Source organism: Salvelinus sp. IW2-2015, linkage group LG19, assembly GCF_002910315.2.
Source record: "Salvelinus sp. IW2-2015 linkage group LG19, ASM291031v2, whole genome shotgun sequence".
NCBI classification, from domain to species: Eukaryota; Metazoa; Chordata; class Actinopteri; order Salmoniformes; family Salmonidae; genus Salvelinus; species Salvelinus sp. IW2-2015.
Genome location: NC_036859.1, coordinates 6186917 through 6205372, shown reverse-complemented (window position 1 = coordinate 6205372; position 18456 = coordinate 6186917). Strand labels below are relative to the sequence as shown.

At 42.3% G+C, this 18456-nt stretch overlaps 1 protein-coding gene across 2 annotated transcripts in view; it reads left to right on the top strand.

The window, feature by feature from the left end:
• LOC111979148 (serine/threonine-protein kinase STK11) overlaps positions 1–18456 on the top strand; it is a 44788-nt gene that overhangs the window by 16978 nt on the left and 9354 nt on the right. For both annotated transcript variants that reach the window (XM_024009477.3, XM_024009478.3), the window contains exons 3-7: positions 3093–3182; positions 9585–9717; positions 10032–10168; positions 14098–14225; positions 18286–18343. In XM_024009477.3, the coding sequence (XP_023865245.1) occupies positions 3093–3182; positions 9585–9717; positions 10032–10168; positions 14098–14225; positions 18286–18343 (546 nt within the window). The remainder of the gene's footprint in view (positions 1–3092; positions 3183–9584; positions 9718–10031; positions 10169–14097; positions 14226–18285; positions 18344–18456) is intronic.

Genomic DNA, 18456 nt, shown 5'->3' with positions numbered 1-18456 from the left:
TGTGGGTGGACCATTTCATATTTGTCTGTGATGTGTACGCCGAGGAACTTGAAGCTTTCCACCTTCTCCACTGTGGTCCCGTCAATGTGGATAGGGGTGTGCTCCCTCTGCTGTTTCCTGAAGTCCACGATCAGCTCCTTTGTTTTGTTGACATTGAGTGAGAGGTCATTTTCCTGGCAACATACTCCCTTTTCCGTTTGTAGTCCGTGATTGTCTGTAGTCCCTGCCACATATGTCTCGTGTATGAGCCGTTGAATTGCGACTCCACTTTATTTCTACTGATGTTTTGCCTGTTTGTTTGATTGCCTTACGGAGGGAATAACATCACTGTTTGTATTCGGCCATATTCCCAGTCACCTTGCCATGGTTAAATGTGGTGGATTGCACTTTCCGTTTTGTGTGATTGCTGCCATCTATCCACGGTTTCTGGTTAGGGTAGGTTTTAATAGTCACAGTTGGTACAACATCTCCTATAYGCTTCCTGATAAACAAAGTCACCTTATCAGTGTATTCGTTAATGTTATTCATAGAGGCTACCTGTAACCTATCCCAGTCCGCGGGATCAAAACAATCTTGAAGCRTGGATTCCGATTGGCCAGACCAGCATTGATTAGTCCTTAGCACGGGTACTTCCTGTTTTGAGTTTCTGCCTTTAGGAAAGGAGGAGCAAAATGGAGTCGTGATCAGATTTGCTGAAGGGAGGGCGGAGGAGGRCCTTATAGGCATCCCGGAAGTTGGAGTAGCAGTTGTCGAGTATTGACTCAGGGTTGTGAAYACTTATGTAAATGAGGTATTTCTGTATTTATTTTTCAATAAATTAGCTATAATTTCTCAAAACATGTTTTCACTATGTCATTATCRGGTTTTGCGTGTAGATGTGGAAAACAACAATTTGATACATTTTGAATTCAGGCTATAACACAAAATGTGAAATAGGTCAAGGGGTATGAATACATTCTGAAGGCACTGCATGTCACCAGTAGTAAATGTGCCGTTAATCCCCGTCATTTGGTTACATTAATTTCTGTTAATGCATGTATTAATTACAGTAAATGACCGTTCTCAAGCTACACTTGTGAGAGACAAGTTTTATTTTTATAACCATCGTTTACGAGTTTACATTTTTTAATTGTCTTGTTTTGAGTGCTCCATATGAGCATGTTTGGTTTCACTGTTAATGATGCGGGAGCGCGTGCCTGAGCATGCATAGAAGTACCTGTCTTGCTGCGCAAAAATGTAGGAAAGTGCCAATTTGGGGATATCTGATTTCTGATATTCTTAACTCAACCACCTTTAAAAAGCTGAGTTTTTGCGAATGATGATAGTTCCTCACATTATTTCAAAAATCTTTCCAACAACCTCCCGGCGTCAATCACCAAGTCTCGGTAAAAAAGACCAATCATTATCTGACCATCCCATATCTCCAGAGGAAATAATACCTGAACACTTTTCCCTTGCTCAAAGACCGCTGTCTGTCCCAAACTCACTGACTTGGGGAACTTGGAAACTACAAGGGCCGGGAATAGGCTAGTTGATACAATGTTGCAAGTTAGCAAGCAGCAGCTTTGGCTGGACCTTGTTGATACATTTGATACAATTGCTGAGCTTCACTARCAATGGTTCACATCAAGACAAATAAAAAGGGTGACAGACGAGCTGAGTAGAGAGATGAATGCAATTGAAGAAGACTTCATCTGGATATTTTATACAGTTTTTATTTGTCAGMTTTATGTATTTTTAATTAGTTAACAATGCACCATAATTGGGCTTACAAAAGCGAGAGAAAAAATTGGCAATAGTACTGTTTATCCATATTGAGACGCTGTATCTAGTATACACTTATTTGCGGGTTAATTGTGGGGAACTGTGGTAACTGACCCGATGCAGGACTCTAGTGTGAGTGTGTTCCCTTCTCTACCCTGCAGCAGTGGAGGGACTCCTGACGCAGACATGACTTCGCAGTTAGCTCTGCGTCATCCCCAGGCCTTCTCTATATATATATATATATATATACACACACACACACACACACACACACACACACACACACACACACACACACACACACACACACCACTCTTTCTCCTCCTCCCTCTCCCTGTAACTCGCTCTTCTCTCTCCTGGATCTGTTTTGGAACTCAGTCATTGTATCAACTTATTGTTGCAAGCTAGAATAGTCGAATACACAAGATGCAATTTTGAAATTTGGTTGTGCATCAGCAGTTTTTCTCTGTCAGTCACTGATAGTCAGTCAGTCTGCCCATATCCTCTGTTTTTTTTAGGTTGCTAAGTTAATTTCCCAGCCAGCTATCTAAACTTGTTTCACTCAGATATCAGATATAGTTTCACTCAGATATCATATTAAAAACTACAAAATCTTCTCCTTGCCCCATGGCAAAATGTGTAGAGTTGCAGCAAACTTGCTTTGAAACTGCAGCATTTTCTCTACAGCCCATGGCAAAATGTGTAGAATTGAACGAAATTAACTCTAAAATGTAAAAAATGGCTCCGTTGTCAAGAGGGGGGGGGGCACTAAAATGTTTTGCTCGCCGTGGGGGGGGGGTACGCAGACCCGCAAGCAACTGTGACCCCTCAAGATGAGTTCAGATTTTTTTGTGACCCCCATCAAAGTTGCCCATCCCTGACCTTGAGGTTTTCTTGAAGATAATATCTAATTGATTTATATCTACTTTTTGCCTTATCAATTTTGTAGTTCCAAGATTCAAAGCCTTGGAGAAACTCACCTAAAGTAAAACAAATGCCATATTTAATCAATTTCCCACTGAGCCAGTAACTTATATGCATTCTGTTTCTTTTATTTAACCTTTTATCTAACTAGGCAAGTCAGTTAAGAACAAATTGTTATTTACAATGATGGCCTATCGGGGAACCGTGGGTTAACTGCCTTGTTCAGGGGCAGAACGACATATTTTTACCTCGTCAGCTCATGGAGTCGATTCAGCAACCTTTCGGTTACAAGTCCAACGCTCTAACKACTAGGCTATTTTAATGGCTGTTTAATATGGAACTTTTAGTGTGTAAATGCTTCTCATTGCCCTGTTTTGAGTAATCCCTTGACTTGCCCATCTTACGTATATGGTGATGGAGTATTGTGTATGTGGGATGCAAGAGATGCTGGACAGCGTCCCAGAGAAAAGATTTCCAGTATTTCAAGCTCACGGGTAAGTTTCTTTCTCTCTCTCGCTCTCTTTCTCGTCAGCTCCCTCACCTGTTCTTCCTCTTTTTCAACAGCTCTCTCTCGTTTGCTCGCTCACCATTTCTCTATTGTTCTCGCCTGCCCTTTATCTATTTTGCCATCTTTCTCGCCATCTCTCCCTCTCTCTGCCTCTCTCTTTTTATTTTTTATTTTATTAGTCTGAGCTTCTGTGCAGAGTCTACTCCAAGACTAAGTTTAGGCCCAGGACTGCAGAGCTCTCCATTGCTGATAAAGCTAAGGCTGTTTTGTTATTGCTTGAGAGTTTTCTTTGCTAAAAGTAATTTTTGCCCATTTGAATGGAAATCTATTACAGTAAGGTATTAAGGTACTTAACCCTCATACTACCACCATATTGAACATACATGGATTACCAACTGGAGTCATTTTGACCCCAAGAAGAAACTGTTGGAAAAAGCAACAGTCACAGCAAAATATCAACTTAATTCTTATTAAAACATCATTACACATGTAAATAATGTTATCAACATTTTTTWAAACTTGTTACATCTGTTAAGTGGTTGATAATAATCGGCTAATTTGTTTAATGTCATTACATTAAGATATGGGGGAAGGTGGGATCATGGCTATATTCAATAAAATTCACAAGTTGATTTAAAACTTATGCCTAACCCTTTCTCATGGTTGGTGTTTTGATGGATTTGTCCTAAATCGTTTGACATGAAGCATTTACTTTTCTGTCATTACATTTATGGCACTGTATGTACTTATTATACGGTATCATTCGGTGCATTCGGAAAGTATTCAGACCCCTTCCCTTTGTTACGTTACAGCCTTATTCTAAAATGGATTAAATTAAACAATTTCCTCATCAATCTACACACAATACCCCATAATGACAAAGCGGGTTTTTAGAAATGTTTGCAAATTTTTAAAGATACCTTATTTGCATAAATATTCAGACCCTTTGCTATGAGACTTGAAATTGAGCTCTGGTGCATCCTGTTTCCATTGATCATTCTTGAGATGTTTCTACAACTTGATTGGAGTCCACCTGCTGTAAATTCAATTGATTGGACATGATTTGGAAAGGTACACACCTGTCTATAAGGTCCCACAGTTGACAGTGTATGTCAGAGCAAAAACCAAGCAATGAGGTTGAAGTAATTGTCTGTAGAGCTCCGAGGCAGGATTGTGTCGAGGCACAGATCTTGGGAAGGGTACCGAAACATTTCTGCACTTTGAAGGTCCCCAAGAAGACAGTGGCCTCCATCATTCTTAAGTGGAAGAAGTTTGGAACCACCAACACTCTTCCTAGAGCTGGCCGCCCGGCCAAACTGAGCAATCAGGAGAGAGGGGCCTTGGTCAGGGAGGTGACCAAGAACCTGATGGTCACTCTGACAGAGCTCCGGAGTTCCTCTGGAGATGGGAGAACCTTCCAGAAGGACAACCATCTCTGCAGCACTCCACCAATCAGGTCTTTATGGTAGAGTGGCCAGACGGAAGCCACCCCTCAGTAAAAAGCACGACAGCCCACTTGGAGTTTGCCAAAAGGCACCTAAAGGACTCTCATTCCATGAGAAACAAAATTATCTGGTCTGATGAAACCAAGATTGAACTCTTTGGCCTGAATACCAAGCGTCACGTCTGGAGGAAACCTGGCACCATCCCTACGGTGAAGCGTGGTGGCAGCATCGTGCTGTGGGGATGTTTTTCAGCGGCAGGGACTGGGAAACTAGTCAGGATCRAGGGAAAGAGGGAACGGAGCAAAGTACAGAGAGATCCTTGATGAAAACCTGCTCCAGAGTGCTCAGGTCCTCCGACTGGGGCGAATGTTCACCTTCCAACAGGACAATGACCCTAAGTACACAGCCAAGATATTGCAGGAGTGGCTTCGGGACAAGTCTCGGAATGTCTTAGACTGGCCCAGCCAGAGCCTGGACTTCAATCCAATAGAACATCTCTGGAGAGACCTGAAAATAGCTGTGCAGCGACGATCCCCATCCAACCTGACAGAGCTTGAGGATTTGCAGAGAAGAATTGGAGAAGCTCCCCAAATACAGGTGTGCCAAGGTTTGTACTGTCATACCCAAGAAGACTTGAGGCTGATATCGCTGCCAAAGGTGCTTTAACAAAGTACTGAGTTAAGGGTCTGAATACTTATGTAAATGTGATATTTCAGTAAAAAAAAAAAAARAATCTGTCAAATTCAACTTGTTTTTGCTTCCATTTAAGGGGTATTGTGTGTAGATTTGAGGGGGGAAATATTGAATCTATTTTAGAATTTGACGTAACAAAATGTGTAGAAAGTCAAGGGGTCTGAATACTTTCCGAATGCACCGTATACCATTAGCAGACGTATAAGAGTTCTCATTCTCAGCCCGAACCCGATGGGGCCCGACTGCTGCTGGGCCTCATTCTGTGTTTTGGGTTTGCGGTGCTGTGTTAAAGATTAACTGTGCGTGTCTGTGCACCTTTCACGGCTGCTCTCTCTGAGCAGCAGGCACTAGCGGCGTCAGGATTCCAATATTGGCTGGGCCAGAGAAATTCGTGGCCATGATGAAGCTTTTTTTTTTCCTGATCATTGAAATGTTTCATATTGCAATACGAATAGGCTGGAGTGCATTCGGTAGAATGATGATCCACAAGACCACCACAGGCAGCTCATCTCAGAATCGGGAGAAGCCCATATTCCAACGGCATCTATTAATGCCGATACAGCCTAGCCACAGTATGTGAGCGGAGTTGAGCTCACTGTCCTTTCTAGCCGCTCCGCTGAAAAACGTTAACACGCTTACAGGAAGGGGGGAAAAAACTGTCGCTCCAAATTAGCTTCATAAATGTTTTGTTTAAAAATCACCATTTAACCAACACCCGTCTTTCTTTGACTAAGTGGACCTACCATTTTGGGTTTGAAGTATTGAAAGCAAACCATATGATTTATATTGAAAGTATTTTCATAAATAACAAAGGTGACTGTAAGAAGCACTTATCATTTCAAAAAAGCTATATGTCATATTAAGCAGCACATAAACACTCTAAATAGGTCATGAGCCAGACAGATATCCTGAGAAGCAATGAAAATGAATTATTTAGGCTATATTATTAGTCTATTATATCAATGCTATAGCCTACAAAGAAATACTTTGAAGCGAGTGTGCCGAACTAGGCTGGCAGGAACATTAAGCTCCTCAGCATTTAAACAACACTTCGTTGTATAAAATCCTTAGTCTATAAATTGCACATATAGGCTGTGTCTTACTTAGAATTAAATGAAAGGGAAAAATTCCTTATTTGGCTCAGTCTACCGTGCCTTTGAATTGACTTTGAGAAACACGAATTTGGCCAGAGTCTGTGTTTTATGCAATGGTGCCTTCAGAGAAGGCCAACAGTGGAAAATACCCYCTCTGTGCTTGCAGAGCCACTGGGGATGCTTAAAACCCTTCGGGCCACTCTTGCCAGGCAGGGCAGGGWTRAGGAGTTGTCTTTCCAAAAGGTGATAACGTCTGCGTTTCTTCTCATGACCGTTATGTACTCCTTTACCTCTCCTTTTGATTGTACAGAGGACCGCTGCTGCTGAATGAAGAGCTGAACATGTGAGGTCTTTTGGGCACTTCGTTTTGCTCAAGGGCAGGTTTGGGTGCTGCTGGTACGGCAAATGCACCTGCCGGAGGCACATTGATAGCCTCGGTTTCCTTCACAAGGAGGTTGCGTATCTCTCCAAGCTGGTTACGCACCAGCTCATACCTTATCACCCACTCAGTTTTAAACCTGGGGTCCAGGATGGCGGTTAGGACAAGATATTTATCATTATAATACCCCCTGTACTGAGTGGAAACGTTATCTGATCGTTTCTGCAAAAGCAGCCATGTCTATGGCCTGAGACACGGTAGTCAGAAGTTTATTTCTGACACCACGGGGAGAATCATGCCCAGGTTCCCCATCTCTTTCTGCATATTATCGGTGAGGTCAGCTTGTGGTGTCAGTACCTCCACCAGGACCTGTAGCCAACGCATTTCGTTTAGGGTGAGTTTTGCATCACCAGAGGTAGACTTTAGTTTGTTTTGCCACAATGGGTCTCTTTTGAACATCTTTAATACAGACTCAATCATGCGTAATTGGCTGTTCTTGTCATACATGCTGTTTATGGGACGCACTCCCAATCTGTCACTTTCTTCTGTGTTCAATGTACACTTCCTAACACTTTTCAGAAGTTTTTCCAGTTTCTGGATCAGTCTGCTAACCCCATCATGCATGTTAATGGCATCCTTTGTTGCGAGCTGAAGCATGTGAATTGGGCACCGTAAATGGAGATTTGACTCTGAAGTACTGGTTTACCATGTCCACATTGTTGGCTATATGGTCAGTTTGGAACTGAGATCGCAGGTGGTGCGCCCTCCATGTCGGATGCCTCATCTTCCTCCTGTCCATCATCATTGGTCTCCTCAAAACAAGGTAGGTTGAAGGCTTAGACCATGTTGCTTGCGCTGTCAGTCACCACTCGTATTACTTGTCGCTGCACGTTCCAGTTCCTCAGAAAACGGATATTTTTAGTAAATGGCCTCTGCTGTGTGGTGTTTTTGTATGTGCTCGCAGCTCAACAACACCGTGTGGCCTTGATAGATTCCGCCAATGAAACTGGCGACAATCCCCAGGAAACGGTGTCCCTTTCAGCTAGTCCAAATGTCAGTTGACACAAACAAAACCATCACCTAGCTGCAATAGTTCTCAAATTAGCTTCCATTTCTTGCAGGGCCGTGCTATATATAGGCGGTGTGTAGCCTGGTTTAGCGTCACATGCAGAATACCGTATCCCTTCCCATTCTCCCTTAGTTATTTGGGAGAAACTCTCCAAATGCAGGTGTGCCAAGATTGTAGCGTCATACCCAAGAAGACTCGAGGCTGTAATCTCTGTCAAATGTGCTTCAACAAAGTACTGAGTAAAGGGTGTAAATACTTATGTAAATCTGTTTTTGTATTTTTTGCAAAAATTTCCCAAAACCTGTTTTTGCTTTGTCATGATGGGGTATTGTGGGTAGATTGATGAGGGAGGGGGGGGGGGGCGATTTAATCAATTTTAGAATAAGGCTGTAATGTAACAATTTCGAGAAAGTCGAGAGGTCTGAATACTTTCCGAATGCACTGTAAGCAGATAAATAAATGAGCTACCACCTCGACTTATTTTCCCAGCCAGAGATCAATTGCTTAACTAATTATACAGACAGAGATTCAGTGAAACAAATTCACATTGATTGATTATCAGACAGGCTTTTTTTTTTGAGTGAAGAGCAAAATCCACTTGTTAAGTTACATAACATTCTAGCAAATTGTTTCCTCTCTTTGTGCTTTTCTCAGTGCTTTTCTAAGACTGGCGGTTTCCTGGTCTCCTCACTCCACTGCTGCCCGCTTCATTGTTCTCAACACCAATTTAAATCAATATACTGTTTTCTAGAAATCAGGCTGTTTGGGCTCATTTACATTTCTATGATGTCGGACTGGGCCTGGGCTCGGGCTTCAGCTCACCAGGCTGGGCCAAAGAAATTCGTGGCCATGATGAAGCTGATCCAATGTCTATGGCCTGAGACACGGTAGTCAGCAGTTTATTTCTGACACCACAGGGAGAATCATGCCCAACTCTTTCTGCATATTATCGGTGAGGTCAGCTTGTGGTGTCAGTACCGGGCTCGAATTTTCAGGCCCGAGGAGAACACTACTTTGTATACCATTGGCACAAAAATTATGTAATTGTGGTTTTGTATGCAGTCCTATGATACTTGGTATAGACAAGTACAATCTTAGACGAGTATATGGGGAGTTATATCTCTCTAGGTGATCAGTCTATCTGGTCAAAATCACTGATGCAGGTCCCCCTCCACCCTCTTGTGGTATGATAACTTGTTATTACGTCTCCAGAAAACCTAGATTCAACTAATGGTCCCATCTATCAAATTACTATAAGCAGAATTGTTGTTTTTGGCTGTGGTCAAAATGACCCCAAAGGACTGGCTTTTGAACAAGTTGATTGACAAGGTCATTAACATTTTGAAGAATTGAATAAACCACCTATTGGCTATGATATAAAATATGCCTCTGGGTTCAAAATGACCCCAGTCGGTTGTATGAGGGTTAATTGTTACCCAGAAATTATTTGATATATAACCGCTGCATTGGGCCTTTAAACACTAATTTATAGTCACACTTGAGTAAAAGACATATTAGATTGCTTGGATCAATACATCATGTATGGCTGAGCTCACACTTGTGTCGTATAAATTATGCACTGATGTTTTGATTTATGCAAAATATCAAGTTGTGTGCCCAGATCTCAAGTTAGGATTCAACGTAGAGCTAATGTAGTGTACTGACTTGTCTTGTAGGATTTTTATTATTAACCCTACCTCCCTCTCAGGTACTTTTTACAGCTGTTAGATGGCCTTGAATATTTGCACAGCCAGGGAATCGTTCACAAGGACATTAAACCAGGAAATCTGCTTCTGACTACCGACGGGGCACTCAAGATCTCCGACCTGGGCGTGGCAGAGGTGAGATGTCATCTCACTTACCTCAGTCACCTTTACCTGTATATTATCTATTGTTAGGGATATGCGTGTTCTTAACTATATTATGCAGACGGCATTCTTCCCTCTGAGTGTGCTGATTTTGAGCTTTTTCTCCCTCTCTCCTGTCTCTTATACACATCTAGATGTGTATAAGAGACAGGTATATTATCTATTGTTAGGGATATGCGTGTTCTTAACTATATTATGCAGACGGCATTCTTCCCTCTGAGTGTGCTGATTTTGAGCTTTTTCTCCCTATCTCTCTCGCKCTCTCTGTCCCCCCCCCCCCCCACCAGGCTCTGCACCCGTTTGCAGAGGATGACACGTGTCGTACGAGTCAGGGCTCGCCGGCGTTCCAGCCCCCCGAGATCGCCAATGGCCTGGACACCTTTTCAGGGTTCAAAGTGGACATCTGGTCTGCAGGCATCACACTGTGAGTAATAGCCATTGCAATGTCCAAGTCCACCCTGACCCCTAACCCTAGCTCAGCACATTCTGTTGATCTGGAAGGATAATCAATGGTAATGAATATAGCTCTACCTAGCGCTTTGATTACCTATCTGTCCAACATACACTGAGGGTACAAAACATAAAGGAGATCTGCTCTTTCCATGACAGACTGACCAGGTGAGTCCAAGTAAAAGCTATGATCCTTATTGATGTCACTTGTTAAATCCACTTCAATCAGTGTAGATGAAGGGGAGGAAACGGGTTAAAGAAGGATTTTTAAGCCTTTAGGCAATTGAGACATGAGCTGTGTTCGAATACTCATACTAACTGCACTAACCATACTATTTGTGACGTGAATTGAGTATATAGTATGCTTATTGGTCATAGTATGGATATAGTTAGTATGCCAAAAGTTCCCGGATGTCGTACTAAATTTGCCAAAATATGAAGTATACACGCAAGGACACTATTTCCGTACTTTAGGGCCCATAATTCAGGAAATTGGTGTGTGGCTTCACATCGTTTCCAGATTTGAAGAAAATAGCGGAAAATAGGCRGTCGAAGTACAACGAGAGCGGATACAAATGAGTTGCTTTAACTAATTATGACATGTTGAGCAATGTAATAAAGTAATGCCTTTTAAAACAGGTTACCTTACACATTATATTGGCTGACAATTTGTTAGCTAAGCTGTCCTTACGAACCACATAGTGTATCATTACAGCAGGATGTATTGGTATGTTGTTAGCTAGCTACCTAACGTTAGTTGGCTACTTATACATCGAACTTGCCAGTATATTAACTATAGGCTAACTACCCAACGTTTATTGACTTGATTATTCCCATCATTCTTAGCTTAGCTAAATGTTATAGTCGGTGTGCGTTCGCAATGGACATTCGGGTGCTTTCGTAAATTTGCTCTGGCTATCTACTATTTCAGAGGACTCTMGTCTGAGTGTACCAGAGCGCAGAATAATTAATTTACAAGCGCTCAACACCCGTTCAATATAGCYGGTGTCACTAAACGTTGGCAAAAAAGTAATTAAATTGTTGCCAGCAGCACAGTCACCAACTCTCAGGATAACATGAAACTGCTTAACCAGTTCTGCTAGGGCGAGTCAAATGGTCAGTGGTCTCGTTTATGTCTGGAAGTAGCTAGCCAGCGTTAGCTTGGGTGCTTGACTGCCATCGTAAGGTCAGAACGCTCAAATAAACTCTACTCCTCGGCCCGAGCGTCCAGTGTGCGCTCTGACAGGTTAACGCTCTGAATTTACAAACTGACAATCTGACAACGCTCTGAATATGAGCGCACTCTGGCACTCCAGATTTGAATTGAAGWACACACCCGAAGTCGAAAAATATCTAACTAGTAATTTGTTATGCTAACTAGCTAGCAAGAGGTTGCATAGCAACAGCATCAACTTCCGGTAGACATGTGAAGAGCTAATATGCTCAACTGAAAGCATACTGTTCGTTTACAGTATACAAAAATGTACTTATAGTATGTAGTATATACTCAGTTAAGATGGAGAGAAGTCTGTCCATAATAAAGCATTGCTCTGCCTTAACAACACTATCAACAAGGCAGGTCCTACTAAGTATGTAGTATACAGTATGTTAGTGGGTATTCGATCACTGCTATGGAGTGTGCCATTCAGAGGGTGAGTGGGCAAGACAAAAGATTGAAGTACCTTTTGAACAGGGTATGGTAGTAGGTGCACCAGGTGTCAGACCCAGGCTGGGTTTTTCACACTCAACAGTTTCCAGTGTGTATCAAGAATGGTCCACCACTCAAAGGACATCAAGCCTACTTAACACAACTGTGGGAAGCATTGGAGTCAACATGGGCCAGCATACCTGTGAAAAGCTTTCGACACCCTGTAGAGTCCATTCATCACAAAACCCACTGATATTGCCAACTATTGTAATGATTTTTCATTGGCAAGATTTGCAAACTTAGGCATGACATGCCAGCATCAAACGCCGACACTACACATCCAAGTATAACTGACCTAATTATGAAAGGYAAGCATTGTAATTTTCATTTCCATAAATTGAGTGTGGAAGAGGTGAAAAAATTATTGTTGTCTAAAAACAATGACAAGCCACCCGTGTCTGACAACTTGGATGGTAAATTACTGATGATAATAGCGGACGATATTGCCACTCCTATTTGCCATATCTTCAATATAAGCCACTAGAAAGTGTGTGCCCTCAGGCCTGGAGGGAGGCAAAGTTATTCYGCTACCCAGGACTAGTAAAGCCCCCTTTACTAGCTCAAAAGGCTGATTGGTCAGCCTTATTACCAACGTTTTTGTAAACATTTGGAAAAATTGTGTTTGACCAGATACAATGCTATTTTACAGTACATTTTTWATTGACAACAGACTTCAGCAGGCTTTTAGGAAGGACATTCAACAAGCACAGTACTTACACAAATGACTGATTGAGAGAAATKKATTATTTAAAAGGTTGTTGGAGCTGTCTTGTTAGACATCAGTGTGGCTTTTTGACATTATCGATCATAGTCTGCTGCAGGAAAAACATTTGTTTAATGGAAGCCTCCAACATAATCCAGGTAGAATCAGGAATTCCCCATGGCAGCGGTCTAGGCCCCTTACGTGTTCAATATTTACTAATGATATGCCATTGGCTTTGAGTAAAATAATGTATGTATGCGGATGACTCAACACTATACACATCAGCTACTACAGCGACTGAAATTATTGCAAAACTTAAAGAGCTGCAGTTAGTTTCAGAATGGGTGGCAGGAATATGTTATTCCTAAATATCTCTAAAACTAAAAGCATTGTATTTGGGACAAATCRTTCACTCAGCCCTACACCTCAACTAAATGTTGTGGAAATTGAGCAGGTTGGGGTGACTAAACTGCTTGGAGTAACCCTGGATTGTAAACTGTCATGGTCAAAACATGTTGATACAACAGTAGCTAAGATGGGGAGAAGTCTGTCCATAATAAAGCGCTGCTCTGCCTTAACAACACTATCAACAAGGCAGGTCCTACAGGCCCTGGTTTTGTGACACCTGGACTACTGTTCAGTAGTGTGGTCAGATGCCACAAAGAGGAACTTAAGAAATGTACAATTGGCTCAGAACAGGGCTGCACGGCTGGCCCTTAAATGTACACGGAGMGCTAACATTAATGATATGCATGTCAATCGCTCATGGCTTAAAGTGGAGCAGAGATTGACTTCATCACTACTTGTTTTTGTAAGAAGTGTTTACCAGCTGAATGTACCGAGCTGTCTGTTTAATCTACTAACACACAGCTCTGACACCCATGCATGTCACACAAGACATGCCACCAGAGGTCTCTTCACAATCCCCAAGTCCAGAACAAACTATGGGTGATGCACAGTATTACATAGAGCCATGACTACGTGAAACTCTATTCCACATCCGGTAACTGATGCAAGCAGTAGAATCAGATATATATATTTTTTAAAGATAAAAATACACCTTATGTAACAGCGGGGACTGAAGAGACACACACTGGTACAAGCACACACACACACTAGCACACGCGCAGTGGTATTATATTGTAGATATGTAGTGGTGTAATATTGTTATGATGTACTGTTTGTCTTGTTTTATGTGTGATGCAAGTGCCTTAATGTGATTGGACCCCAGGAAGAGTAGCTGCTGCCTTGGCAACAACAAATGGGGATCGCTAGTAAATACAAATGCCCCGATGAATTGAGGCTGTTCTGAGGGCAGGAGGGGTCCGTAATGTTTTTTACACTCTGTATTTTCAACGGCATTCTGTGCATTATCATTTTGAGAGGTAATTATACCAGGTCATTGACCATGCAAGTTCCACAGATCTCAGATATGAAGTCTCAAACTCATAATATGTGATGTCTTGCCTGTTTCCCTTTTTCCATGCCGTAGATACAACATTACGACGAGTCTTTATCCGTTTGAAGGGGACAACATCTATAAGCTATTTGAGAACATTGGGAAGGGAGACTACAGTGTTCCAGAAGAGTGCGGGCCTGCCCTGTCAGACCTACTGCAAGGTGAGGATGACATGATGAAGACCATCTCTGAGTTAAAGGTTGATTTAGCTCAAGGCTTTACACAGCCGTGATTAACGGTTAAGTCAGTGGCTTGATGAAGTCAGTGGCTTACTCCGGTCATGGAGAGTAAAAGTGAGCGCTTTCTTCCAGGTCAACTCAAATGCACTCGATTTCCAACTACTCATGGCCTAAAATTGAATGTTAGTGCTGGGCTGGAACAAAAGCCTGCACCCACTATCTATTCCGGACAGGAGTTGGCCACCCTTGTGTGTTAGGGGAATCACTGGAATACATTGAGAAATGCCCTGTGGTATTTTCTGAGCTTGTCCAGTAGATGGCACCATGACGTTGACTCCATCTGTCTCCTCTGCATCAGAGGCCTGTAACCTATCATACACTCTATTGAAATTCCTCTGAACAACCCTGCCGCTATCACTTTCCAATTGATATAAGGAGCAGGAGTGGACTACGCATACGGTAGAACCTCAAAGACAATGAGATTTGGCCTTGGAGACTTCAGATATATAAGGGAGATATCTTCTTCAGAAAGAGGGATGTTAGCATGCCTTGTGGTGCAGTCTAGATGCTTCAAAATGATTTCATCCCCGGGACGTGTGTAAGTTCACGTGTGCGTGCGTATACAGTAGTATTTTCCTCTGTGACATTTAAAGCCTCAAAGTGGCGACTGGCTAGGCATGCTAGAAAGGACGTTATCACAACACTTTCTAACAACAAAGGTAACAGTTGATCTGATTGATATTGAAGGGTTTAGGCAATTCATTGAATGGCAATGGGTAGTGTAGGACAGGTCAAAGGTTTTTCTCTGATGCAGAAGAGCTTTGTCTGCAAAGCTCATCATAGCTTTCGAGAATGACCCACATGCATTTTGTGAACGAGACTAGATTCAGAACGGAAGTGTTTTTTTCCCTTTGTTAAACTTCTTTGTAGTCAAAGCAATGCGAGCTTAAAAATAGTCATAGAAATTGGTTTGATATTTCTCTAGTCAGCACTGTCATTAATGCGGACCACCATTATCTGGCTGTCCATTTCCTCTTGACGTGTCTGTGCGCATGCCTGCCTGTATGTTAGATATGTGTGCACACGTGTGTATGTAGTGATATGTGTGTGTGTGTGTGTGTGTGTGGTGACGCAGCCCAGTTCTAAGAGCCAGCCTGCAATTAGCGTCTCTAAAACAAACTCGCTGCCTGGCACAAAGGTGTCCTTCAGCACGCCCATAAATGCCATCAGCACGCATGGCGTACCTCCCCCAACCTGTAGAAAGTAGAACCCATTAACGTAGTCATGCTGATAGCTCTGCGCGGCTACGGCATTGAAGAAGCATTAGTTATTTTTTGTGACCTAATTGGAATGACTGTTAGTGTAGGCTGATAAATGTTTTGGCACTATATATTATCACATTTGTTGCAGCATTGTGCACAATTTACGATGCTCTAGTCTCACCTTTTTGCCATAGTATTTGTATTGTGGGCAGTTCGTCGTTGTCATTCCTTGCATGTCTCCATTGTCTGTCCTCGGATAGCCCCCCTCCCTTGCTTTGGCAGCGGGCTAGGCAGTAGTAAGGACAGAGCGATGGACAGTAGGGATGTGCACAGATTAGGGCCCTCCCCATTTTGTCGGCTGGTCGTTTGTTTGGCCGATAGGCTATTGGTCGACCGAGATTTCTTTTAGTCAAGGAGTAGTAAAAAAAAAAAAAAAAAAAATCCTGGTGTACAAGACACCTGTCTGAGTGGAGGCCGTGGGGATGGCACAGTCCATCAGTCTAAGAAATTGTATGTGGTTATTATGTACGAACAATGGTGCAACACAATATTTTGTAACATGCGCTTTCTCCCACATTGGATAGTGGTTGCTGTTCTGACACACATCAGTGCGCTGTTAAATTGTTGCCTTTTCCTAGACCTTGTTGCTAAGTGCAAAATAGCAAAGTTACCCAGCATATTGGTGTTGAGATCGATGCGGCGGAAGCAGCAGCAGAGTTAGAAGATGAGAAAACAGCCCTTGACTTAATTGTCTAAGAACAGTGAGGAGAGGGGAAACCCCAACTTAATTAGGTCTGTAATCAACAGCCTAACTGTTAAATGTGCCTGGCTTTATAAACCATCCATATCTACAGAAGGAAGACAGATCCTGCTTCTGTTGCCTGTATGAGTGTTTGTTTTAATAGCCTACTGATCCCGTGAGCACCGAGCCTCACGCAACAATTTCACAAATTCGGCTGTTTTTAATCTTTGCTATGCTTTACACTTTTTATTGTTAGACCAGCCTCTCTGGTATTATCCAAATTGTCAGATTTTTATATTTATTATCGAAATAATAACCCTCTTTCCTTGATCACCTTATTGTTATAATTACTATTATGATCATCATTATAATAATAAGTAATGTCATTATCATTAGTAGGCTTATTAGAGCAGCCTTGTATAACCACCATCAAGCTGTAGACCTAAGAGCCCATCCTGTTTMGTCTTAATACCGTAACTTAGGCAGGCCTACAGTGCATTCGGAAAGTATTCAGACCCCTTGACTTTTTCCACATTTTGTTACCTAACAGCCTTATTCTAAAATTGATTAAATTGTTTTTTTCCCTCATCAGTCTACACACACAATACCCCATAATGACAAATCAAAAACAGGTTTTTAGAAATGGTTGCAAATGTATTAAAAATAGAAAACTGAAATATTACATTTACATAAGTATTCAGACCCTTTAGTCAGTACTTTGTTGAAGCAACTCTGGCAGCGATTACAGCCTCAAGTCTTCTTGGGTATGATGCTAAAAGCTTGGCACACCTGTATTTGGGGAGTTTCTCTCATTATTCTTTGCAGATCCTCTCAAGCTCTGTCAGGTTGGATGGGGAGCATCGCTGCACAGCTATTTTCAGGTCTCTACAGTGATGTTTGATCGGGTTCAAGTCCGGGCTCTGGCTTGGCCAGTCTAGGACATTCAGAGACTTGTCCCAAAGCCACTCCTGCATTGTCTTGGCTGTGTGCTTAGGGTCATTGTACTGTTGGAAGGTGAACCTTAGCCCCAGTCTGAGGTCTTGAGCATGCTGGAGCATGTTTTCATCAAGGATCTCTCTGTACTTTGCACCGTTCATCTTTCCCTCGATCCTGACTAGTCTTCCAGTCCCTGCCGCTGAAAAACATCCCCACAGCATGATGCTGCCACCACCATGCTTCACTGTAGGGATGGTGCCAGGTTTCCTCCAGATGTGACGTTTGGCGTTCACGCCAAGGTGCATATGGGCAAACTCCAAGCGGTCTGTCATGTGCTTTTACTGAAGATTGGCTTCCGTCTGGCCTCTCTGGCATAAAGGCCTGATTGGTGGAGTGCTGCAGAGATGGTTGTCCTTCTGAAGATACTCCGATCTCCACAGAGGAGCTCTGTCAGTGACCATCGGATTCTTGATCACTTCCCTGACCAAGGCCTTTCTCCCTCAGTTGCTCAGTTTGACTGGGCGGCCAGCTCTAGTAAGAGTCTTGGTGGTTMCAAACTTCTTCCAGATCTGTGCCTCGACACAATCCTGCCTCGAAGCTCTAAGGACAATTCCTTCGACCTCATTGCTTGGTTTTTGCTCTGACATGCACTGTCAGCTGTGGGACCTTTTATATAGACCGGTGTGTGCCTTTCCAAATCATGTCCAATCAATTTAATTTACCACAGGTGGACTTCAGTGAAGTTGTAGAAACATCTCAAGGATGATCAATGGAAACAGGATGCACATGAGCTCAATTTCGAGTCTCATAGCGAAGGGTCTGAAAATGTATCTAAATAAGGTAATTATTTTTATATGTAATAAACTTTCAAAAATTTCTAATCCTGTTTTCGCGTTGTCATTACGGGGTATTGTGTGTGTGATCCATTTGAAAATAAGCCTGTAACGTAAGAAAAAGGGGAAGAGGTCTGAATTCTTTCCGAATGCACTGTAAATGTTTACTCTTCCTCTGTATTGTTATTATTATAATTATTCCTATTTCCCCCTTTTATCTCCCTTTTCCACTCCTGTGTCCTTACATTTAGCTTCTTTGTCTTCTCCAGGAATGCTTGAATATGATCCCGTCAAGAGGTTTTCAATACAGCACATAAGGCAACACAAGTAAGTGACTGAAGTAATCCATGTTGAAAATTGCCTAAATGACACCTTCCAAGTCTTCAGTTCGATTCCATTCATCTTCTGATTCGATTGAACTGAAATGGAATTGACCCTGA